This window comes from Ptychodera flava (genome assembly GCF_041260155.1).
Source record: "Ptychodera flava strain L36383 chromosome 3 unlocalized genomic scaffold, AS_Pfla_20210202 Scaffold_25__1_contigs__length_14229661_pilon, whole genome shotgun sequence".
Lineage (NCBI taxonomy): Eukaryota > Metazoa > Hemichordata > Enteropneusta > Ptychoderidae > Ptychodera > Ptychodera flava.
The window spans coordinates 7,459,035-7,469,981 of NW_027248279.1; the positions used below are offsets into that span (position 1 = coordinate 7,459,035).

At 41.4% G+C, this 10,947-nt stretch overlaps 2 protein-coding genes across 2 annotated transcripts; both read left to right on the top strand.

Moving 5' to 3' along the window:
• The first annotated feature begins 389 nt into the window (after positions 1–389).
• Positions 390–7,455, top strand: LOC139125587 (uncharacterized). The gene has a single exon (XM_070691689.1). It carries the CDS (start codon positions 1,451–1,453, stop codon positions 4,118–4,120), a length of 2,670 nt encoding a protein of 889 aa, XP_070547790.1. The 5' UTR covers positions 390–1,450; the 3' UTR covers positions 4,121–7,455.
• LOC139125231 (lactosylceramide 1,3-N-acetyl-beta-D-glucosaminyltransferase-like) lies at positions 4,518–4,847 on the top strand. The gene has a single exon (XM_070691328.1). It carries the CDS (start codon positions 4,518–4,520, stop codon positions 4,845–4,847), a length of 330 nt encoding a protein of 109 aa, XP_070547429.1.
• Positions 7,456–10,947: the final 3,492 nt, after the last annotated feature.

The window sequence follows — 10,947 nt, forward strand, 5'->3', positions numbered from 1 at the left end:
CAGCTTCACTGCACTGACACAAAATTCGTTCTGAAAACAGATGATAGGACTTTTATCAATCCCAGGAATTTTATCCAAGCGCTTGAACGGTCCCGTGAATCAAACTTTGCCGCTGGCATTCCGATAGTTTGGGACAGCCCCGAACGCGACCCTCGTAGGTGGCGATATGTTTCCAGAGATATCTGGTCGGAAGACACATATCCGCCATATTTACGCGGTCCGTCATACCTGTGGTCACGTGACACTGCGATACACCTATATTCCGCATCGATTGATAAGGATAATTTTCCAGTTGAGGACATTTATTAGGAATTCTATTGGAAAAATCAACGACATTCCTCACAAAATATAGGACATGGATATTAGCGGGAAGGTGCAGCAATATTGCGAATTCCGGGACCTTATTCTGTCTGGTGACAGACATCCTGATGAGATTCGGTTTCTATGGAGACAACTTCAAACAACGAAGGACATACATTGTGCCAACAATGTTGACATGAACTTGAAAAAGGAACTGTTGCACGAAAGTTTGTGAATAACAACCCAAGTTCATGCCTCGAAAGTGAAGAAAGACACGGTATCTTTCTTCTTATATTGGTGACGTCATCGGTTGAAAACTCGCAGCACCGGCAGTCCATTCGCAACACCTGGGGCAAAGCCAAGGACATCGAGGACAAACCGATCGCTGTCTTGTTCTTGGTCGATACCTACGGCAGTAACGAGGGCGACGGAGTTGACGGAAAGGAAACAGATACACTGCTTCAAGAGAATCAACAATCTTCGGACATTTTACACTTTCATTACAACACCTCACAACCAGATGGTAGGGAGAGATTTCTCTCAGCACTTCAGTGGGCTCAACTGTACTGCGCCGGCGCAAACTTTGTCGTGACAACTGCAGACGATGTTTTGGTGCATGCAAAAAATATCATCAGTTACCTGTCCAGTCTGCAGATAAACGAGGTTGCCATGGGTGACTTCAAGAGATCTGAAACGGAAAAGGCGATTTATGACATCGGGGTTGATTACAATAGAACATATGTAATGTCGGCCAATGTGGTAAAAACTCTATCGGATATTAGAGGCGCATGGGACTTTAGTGAGAACAATGCGCAGAAAAACTTTGTCCAGCAATTGTTAATTGAAGCTGGTGTTAAAACGACACATCACGATGGCTTTGACACGTACGGTACAAAGAGAAAACTATGTGATCTTGATAAGGTTATGACGTCAGGTGGATTCCACGGTGACCTGTTGAAATACTGGTCGGGAATCCAATTGTGGCTTAGACTTTGTACATTGCCCAGGTCGTGTATCCTCGTCCGAACCGGATAATGAAATACCGTACATCATACAACACGATAACGTGTGTGATGATTTCTTACAATCGAACAACTCGCTTCACGTTTTATTCGGGATTGTGTCAGCTCCTTTGAACTACGTCCATCGCATGGCAATCCGACAAACCTGGGCGGGAATGACTGAGACAAATGTGCCTGGAGTGAATGTCAAGGCTGTGTTTCTCCTCGGCCGTGCAAGGTCACCTTCTGTGCAGGAAAGGATATTGAAGGAAAATGACAAATATAAGGACATTGTTCAACAGGATTTCGCTGAACATTATCGGAATTTGACCAGGAAGACTATTCTGTTGTTGAACTGGGCGGCTGATTATTGTGCGGGGGCTCATTACGTCATCAAAATCGACGATGATGTGTTTCTCAATACCAAAAATATGCTGGAATTTTTGAGACAAGCTCCGAGAACGGGACTGTATCTGGGCGATGCAAAAATTGACACAGAACCGCTTCGTGATGCGTGGAGTAAATGGTATACACCGGAAGAAGCATGGCCCGCACACGTTTATCCGCCGTATAATAATGGCCCTGCTTACGTCATGTCGATGGATGTGGTCCGAATTGCGAAAACTGCTTCAAAGAAACACGTTATCTTTCCCTGGGAAGACGTGTATGTTGGAAATCTTCTTCTCAACACGACCATCAGCCCTCTGCCTCACCACAGCTTCGACACTAACGACATCTTTCGCGATCCGTGCTCATTGGCCGTTGGTTTAGCCTCGCATCATTTCACACCACAAATGCACTACAAATTTTGGAACCAGCTGAAGTCCTGCAGAAAGAACCGTTACAACTGCTGCAAGAAACAACAGGGATACAAACGAGAGTCGCCGAGGCTGCCTGCCAACCTGCTGGAAACGAGCATTTACGACCAGACCGCGTACTTGAGGCAGACTTGTAACCAAGGCGACCATCAAACTGGTATCCGCCTATTGATTTTGGTCATGTCATCATCACAGAGGTACGAGACCAGGAGATTTGCGAGACTTACCTGGACAAACCTTGATACCGATAATGGCCGCAAAGTGGCGACATTTTTCGTCGTTGGTAAGTCCGCAAAACCTCACATTAACAGATTCATTGAAAACGAGAACTTTGTTTACCGAGACATTTTGCAAATTGACATGCGTGATAAGACTTCAAGGCGTTACCTGAACGTCAAAGAACTGCTAGCAATCAAGGTAACCGCTGAGATTTGCCACTCTGTACCACACGTCATGGTCATAAGTGATGACGTTTTCGTCAACTTTAGAAACGTCATCGATTTCTTGGAAAAATATCCCCACAGCAAATTGAATCTCAAAGGCGGCCATTTTTGCTACGACGAGAACTGCACCTGCATAGATGACCCTCGTGGGCGGAGTCTAAAAAGTGTCAACGACCAAAATGTGTACGATGACGGTGATTATAACGAAGGTGTTGACGGTGGCGGTGACAAGGGAACACAGCAACAAACTATGTCATCGTTGTCTTCGATATTTCTGCTGAATAATGACACAACGGCCTTGATCGCTCAGAGTTTGCGTCGCCTGAAGAAAATTCCGACGAACCTCTACTTGGAGAAAATGCTAGAACGAGTAGGGAAAGACATCAGCACACATCCGGGCTTGGATGTGGTTGGAACGTCGATGGGAGGGGATGGTCTTGATAGTGACCAAAACAAAGCCACCGTTTGCTGGTTGCATAAAACCATGGCATCCAAGACGTTTGTCCAGTCTACCATGGCACTGATCGCCAGGAAACTTCATGATGGAGACTACTTTCAGTGCCACGGAAACGAGTTTAAGCCTGATGTTTTAGCTGTCTACGATTGCGACAGGGGTGTGTATGCGAGAACGGGTCAGAAATGGCAGCAGATACAAGAGCCTATAGTTTCCGTGAAGACATCGGCAGACATCATCATCAACCACCCTGAGAAATGTCAAAGAAAGAACGGACTGAAAAAGAACATTTTTATGTTAATTGTTGTGATGTCATCTCCTGAAGACCAGGACTACAGGGCAGCAATACGAGCCACGTGGGGTAACACAGCCAATGAAATAAAAGAAGACATCGTAGTATTGTTCATGATGGGGGCCTCCATGAACGCAGCTCAACAGTTCGAGATTTTGCGAGAAGACGGTATGTTTGGTGACATCATCCAAGGAAATTTCCCAGACAACTTTCACAACCAGACGTCCAAAACTCTGACAATGGTGAAATGGGCGAATACATACTGCGAAGGTGCAAAGTATGTGATGAAAGTTCGTTCGGATATGTTTGTTAACATTCACAAACTTGTCAATTTTTTATCGCACCCTCCCCCTCATCTGCAATCTGGTTGGGCGATTGGTCGTCTGCTTGTCGATATGCACCCAATACGCGACCCACACCACAAATATTACACCTCACTCGACGTATATCCAGATGACACTTTCCCGCCATACCTTGGAGCGACCTGTTATGTCATGACCAGTGACGTAGTACAAAAGGTGCGCCAAATATTGCCGCCATCAGCCGCGTTTCCATGGGAAGATGTGTACATGGGTATGCTATTGCAAAAAGTTGGCGTAGAGCTTCTGGACCACGCGTTCTTCTCAGGAGGATCAATCTTAGACAACCTTTTGCCGTGTGAAATGCAGTTATATTTCTCCTGGAGAGTGCGCGAACCGCTTAGCACCTACAACTATCAGGAGGAACTGCAGAATACGGACATTGCTGCATGTCCATCGGAGAAATACAATGACGTCACCCGCATAGAATTCAAAATTCGACCAAACCGATAAAGCAGGCACGTGCATTGGTAACTACGATGTGGTTTTCGTCGTGTTTTCAACCGCCAGTAGGGTTTCTCGCCGAAAGGCCATCCGCGAAACTTGGGGGCAATATTATGAACAATTTGACGGCAAAAGAAGCAAGACCATATTTCTGTTGGGTACAGATCTTTCAGCAGATAGCAATCAGGCCCAGATCGATCAAGAGTCCCGTCGCTATGGTGATATACTGCAGGGTTACTTTACCGAATCTTACGATAATTTGAGTTGGAAGACTTTGATGGCAATCAAGTGGGTGAAACTATTCTGTCAAAACGTGCAGTACGTCATGAAAGTCGACGATGACGTATTCATAAACACCGCCCTTTTGATGACGTCATTGCAGAATTTGAAACCAGAGAGAATGTATATGGGTTTCACATACGTTGGAATGATGCCCGTACGAGATCAGACGAATAGGAACTATGAGCCTCGTGATATGTGGCCAGAAAGACCATACCCACCGTACAACGCCGGGCCAGCATACGTTATGTCCAAGGACTTTGCGTTAAGTATTTACGGGGCTGCCAAATACGTTCACCGGTTGTTGAACGAGGATGTGTACATCGGAACGATTGCACAGAACCTTGGGATGACACCCAAACATGATGAGAGGTTTGATGTCCTAGGCGTGAATCGCCACCGATGTGTAATAAAAGACACAGTGGCCGTTCACTTCCGATCCTGTACAATTATATAAATTATGGTACCACACCAGAGAGGAAGTGAAATGCACTGCCAATCAACACAGGGTAATCGATTTCAATTTTCTTAAAGGAAAGACAATCAACATCGATCTCGACCTCAAACCTAGACTTGTTGAAGAAAGTAAAACTTTACCCTGCCCATCCAACACGTTCCTTCTCGTTGTTATCAAAAGTTCACCAAGAAACACCGAGGCGCGTGCTGCCATACGCAAACACTTGTCTCGTCTGCACTTTGAATCCACCATCATGGTGATTTTCGCAGTGCCGAAAATTACCAATCGACAGGTTTGACAGCTGTCGATCGGGAGATGCGACAACACAATGACATGGTGAAAATCGACATTTTGGACAGCCTTGAAAACGCAACGCGAATTTTCGTCACAGAACTCCAGTGGAGCGTGAAATACTGCCAAAGTAGCACATTTGTGTTATTCATAAATGATGGCACATTAGTGAATTTTTCAAATCTCATGAAATACCTCTATAAACAGCGTTACAAGAACTTTGCTGCCGGCTATGTTATCAGTGACGGGAAACCTGATAGGACGCCCTCTAGCGACCAATACACGCCTATTGATTTGTATCCGAGTTCTACTTATCCTCGCTACTTGAAAGGGCCGCCTTATTTATTTTCCACGGATGTCGCCAAGAGGCTTTCCAGTGCTTCGAAATCAGCTTCACTTTTCATATGGGAGGACATTTACCTGGGAAAACTAATTCAAAAGTTAAAAATTGAAGTGAAAAACACAACCGACTTTGACGTAGAGGGCTTTTCGAGGGCTGATTCAGAATGTAGTTTGAAAGATATGATAACGTCAAATTATTTCACTGCGACACAACTTTCAAACGCATGGCGAACTCTAACACAGATTTGCACAAATTCATAGCCTGATAGAAAATAGCCCTATGTACAAATACAACTCTCAACTGAATTTCGACCACATATCTCATATTTATTGTCTGTCGATACCCAGTGCACCAGAACAAATCAACTCGACCAATCCATCGCCATTGTATACTGTATAACACTGCAATTGTTTTTACTTTCCTTATTTCCACGTTGACTTTTCTCGTTTTCATCAAAGGAATTCGTAATATTCTTAAAAGAATACAGTCGTCGGAACTTCGCCGAAAGGTGGCATGGCATCCACACCATCAAAGTATCCATGGTACGATGGCAATTGATGAAAGTTAAAACATGCATGTCTTTCATAATCTTCATCGTATAATTTAAATGTTGCAGCTATGATAATGAGGTGCATCTAGATATCGTGCACGAAATACATTGTTTGTAAACATGAAACTCGCACAGACGCAGTTCCGACGACTGTTTCCCTTAAATGCAGGGTACTTTGATTTCTCTTTTACTCCCCTCCCATTTTAATCTCTTATCTTTCATGTCATGACCATCCGAGGAACTTGTTGACGATAACCTTTGACTAGACGTATTTTGCCCGTATGTGTTCATATGTCAATAGCATTACATATCTGACTGGGAGAATATTTGACTACAGCAACATGTAGCTGACAGAACCACACCCTGCTAAATACACTGTACCTTTGAAGCACGTGCATCTCATTTTGTTTTTGAAGAGACAATGTTCGCAGCCAGTGGACATATTGTATCATCTTACATTGTCCGTATCGTTCGGAATTCGCCAAGCAGTCCACGGGATAAAATTAGCAATCACCTTGTCTTATATCAACCTATTTGCAGTCAAACACTCATAAAATGTGTGTATCATTTTCTCCTGACATTGACGGCTGATAAAAAGAGTGAATATGTCTATGAAAAACAATTCAAGGCAGATGTCAAGTAGTCTATGAAGTGTATGTAGAAATTAAAAAGTAACACGATTAGAACCGATTTGAGATAATTGGATCTTCATATTTTTCAAATTTATCAAAAGTGTTAGGTGTCCTGTAGCTGAATGTTGCAATATTAGAAATTAATCAGTAAAAACAAGTGTATATATTAACAAGAAAATCAGATGAGCTTATATTTGCAGATTAAACAGACATTAGTTCACTATCCAATTATCTAAAATTAGTTCCAGTCGTGTTCAGTGTATGTAAGTTCAACTAATCTTTCTGAAATACGACATTTCTGAGGGCGGTTTCCATATTTACACACCACATGTAATTCTTCTAGCAAATTGATTGACAATTTTCTATGCAGACGCTCAAAATTCAGTATAATCATATATTGACAATCACGTTTACTGATCGAAAAGACGTACGCATAGATGGCAGAGCTCAGAGTATCGGTAGACTGGGGGAACGGCAGACAACCTATGTCAACATGGCATAAGGACAAGTTATCTCCTGCCGAAATTTACCACGTTAATGACTCGGATTCCCGCAATTAATTGGGCTTTTGCAAGGTATTGGGTAGATATCCGGGAGGAACATTAAAACATTAAAATTGAAACATTAAAATTTGCAACTCATTCATTGAGGTGACTTGATTCAGATTAATTCAGACACAGCGCGATGATAGGCGAAACAAACTCTATATTTCATATCTCTTTTTATAATTTATTTCTAACAGTTATAGGCCCTAGACAGGGCCAAGTATTATTTTGACATTAAAGATATCCTTATACGTAAAAAGAGCGTTATGTTGTCGACTGAAATCTATAGAGAAATGTTTATCTGAGCAATAACTTTGTCGATGATTTTCATGATATTTTCTTCAAGAACGTTTACAAGTACAATTCCTTGTTCCTTCGATATTAGGTCCAATGAAAAAAATTGCGTTTCGGGAAACTCGACTTACCCTATGTAAAACCCTCTGACGCTAAACGTTTTGTCTGATTTTTCAAATCGCCCATAATTTTGCTGAAATTTGCTCGTATTTGATGTGGCACTGTAAAATAGAAATAACAATTATGAAAAAGTTCACGACCGACCTACACCATTTCCCAAGGGCTTGTTTAGGGAAAAACACAAATTTCTTGTAAATCACGTAATTTATTGTTTGCAAATGAATTCTGGTACTGACTAAATTCAGTACATGTTGTGATTAATTAGACTCTACATAACATAGGATTCAGAGGTAATTGTGAGAACTTGAACTTCAAGCGTTACACTTGAAGGTTACAAACAGAACAAACATTTAACAAACATAAAATATACTCGAAATATACTACGGTAAAAGGCGATTTTTTTTTCATCAATGCTCATGGTTAGTCCACGAACTTATGATATCTCCAAGAAGGTAACGTATATTCCATGTTATCTTCCATTCCTTGAGATATTGAACTGTATCTCAAGTAAGTATGCTAGCTCTTACCGAGCTTGCAGCCATGGGTCCCTTCGTCCCACGCAATGATTATTGATCTGGTGAGTGACCTCTATGTGACATTTGGCTTGACCTTACACCGGCTGATTTACACAAGTACTTCATTTACGATACTTGTGCTCGGCGTGGCTCTAGCAGGTGTATTCGGTGGGCGTACTGTGTGACGTGGCGGTCGTTAATTTTGACACTTTTTTGCGTTACGGTAGAAACACAATTATTTATTTTCATGCTTGTTCGTCGACTGGTACGGATCATCGATCGTGTTGTAAAGAGAAACGTAATGTCTGACGACACGCACTTTTTCGCCCTTCACACTAAATGATACTATTTACACCGAGCAAAATGCTCAGTAACCGTCACAGCACGTAATACAGTACAAGTGTCATTGCTTTCCTTTAATTGTGAAAATGTGGAACTGTGTGTGTATCTACGGCGGCCAAAAATTACAGCTTTTTTTCCTCACTCGTAGCCCGAATGATAAGATGGAAGGCGGTTTTTAATGCCATTTTCATTTCTTTCTCTGTTTCATTTTGAGCTCACAATATCCAACTGTGGGCATAACGAAAACAAAAGCAAATAAATCAAAAACAGAGACAGACAAACAGACTTGTTGACGTATGATGGTAAAGCTAACGTGCAGTCGTATGGCTATGGTATGTGCACTAATCAGAATTGTACTCATAGAAGCAGATCATAACATTTTCTGCCGAACTAATCCATTTTCAAAACTTCATGCGATGACCAAAATCTGTACGAGTCGACATTATAAATATTCAAAACGGAACTGGCATTTAGAAGCACCGTACCAGTATACACAGAAGTTTGGATTCTTTCATATAAGTAGGGGACCAGACAAAAACAAATGCTTTTTCCGGCAAAGCAACAGATGCGGCGAGCGATTTTTATAATGACTAATCCCACTCAATATTTCACGACGGAGATTATATTTTTTGTGTGCAAGAATTAGCACTCGGAAATGCCTTGTTTGCACTCTTATACATATTATCTATATACAAATAACCATTTTGATGATAAAGTCACGTGTCAGTAATAATGATGCATGTGTGGGTATTACAAAGCGGAATCTGGATATAGTTCAATTACATGTATTCTTTCCAGAGCAGAACAAGAAACGGGAAACAAGATCAAGGAAAAATGCAGAACAAAATTGTTTAAAAAGTACCATTACGGGACGTACGTCACAAGTTACATTTCCTAAAGCTGAGGCCTAACCTTTCAAATTTTATTTCGGCTTGATCTTTTGGTCTGCAATCATTAGAGTATTCTTACGATTCATTTTACAAACCGGACAACACAGCAGTATGATTGTTGTCACGGTAGGTCGTTCATTAACTCTTTTTGGAATTCATAGTCGATGTAAGAGCGAGCAAGTCATAAAAATAACGAAAAGCAACTCGGAAAGTTTGCGGCCTTTGCCACGTGATAAAAAGAAGAGGATGTCGAAGCAAAAATTGCTTTAGGATCAAGGCACAGCATTGTATGAAGCCAACTCCTTGCTTCGCTTTACGCGTGCGTACAAGTCAAAATAATGTCTCTCTCACATCTTCAGGTAGAATGCGCCTCGAGAACAGATATATTCGGACTCTCAAACTTTTACATTTTTCCCCTAATATACCACTTGTTTGGGTTCATTTTAAAGCTAGACTGAGTGTAAGAAAACGTTTAAACCGTCTTAGTTTTTGGAAGTTCGAAAATTTTATTTTTCTCCATAGAGTTAACACAGGGATGGCAGCCATTTTGAATTTCAAACATCGGTATATCTTGAGTAATTTGTTTCTCTAGTACCAAAATTTGCACGGTGACCCCCCTATTTTTATTCTTGATTTTGAAAGAGAATGGTTGAAAGATTCCTTGAGGAAAGTTAGAGCAAAAGTTTAAGTCTTTCACTTTCGAGGTGCATACTACCTTAATATAAACTAACAAGCATAGCTTCACATGATGTAGGTAATCAAACTCGGGTACTACTTTCGTTACCAACTGTCTTCGTAACCAAAGCTTTTCACCTGACAGTGAACTAATCTCCACAAAAGTTTGAACTGACAATAAAAACAAGTTTAGATATCGTAAAAGAGAGAAAAAACCAAACACATTAAAACAACCGACAAAGAAAGAGTTGTCTGTGTTTGGAACTGACATGGAATCACTCAGGGTCATTGACCCGATAACTTCATTGGAGTGTAAGAGTTAAACGCCAGCCATGCTTTGCTGTTTTTGGTCTCTATCAATCGGCAAAAAATATTGAGCCGATGCCCGACAATTTCGCAACTAAATGTCTTCTACAAATCATGTAACACTCTCAGTTTTGTGATTGGATAAATGTAGAATGCGCCGGGGGTAAACTTATGACAGACTCTTTTCTGATATACCACTTGTGAGGATTCATGTTATAAGCGGTCAGTTTGAATTTAAAATACTGGTAAATCTTGGTCAATTTCTTTCTTAGTACTAAACTTTGCAAGGTGACCCCAAGTTTTGAGCCAAAGGTTGAATTATTCCTTTTGACAGTTTCAGCAAAAGTTGAACTGGTATTTCATTGAGGCGCATACTTACCTACCTCTGGAGGTTATTTAGCCAATAATTGACCTGCTGGGCGGCTGTATGTTGAGAAAAGGTTAATTGTATGCTTGAATTAAAGCATGAACTTCAAAGCAAGTTTATTTATCTGAATTTCAAAAGATAAAACGGAAAAAAATCGGACAATTTTGGAAACTTTGGGCGCTCTGGTGGAAAAAAGCGCCCCCACACGGCCGAACAATCAGCTCTGCCTG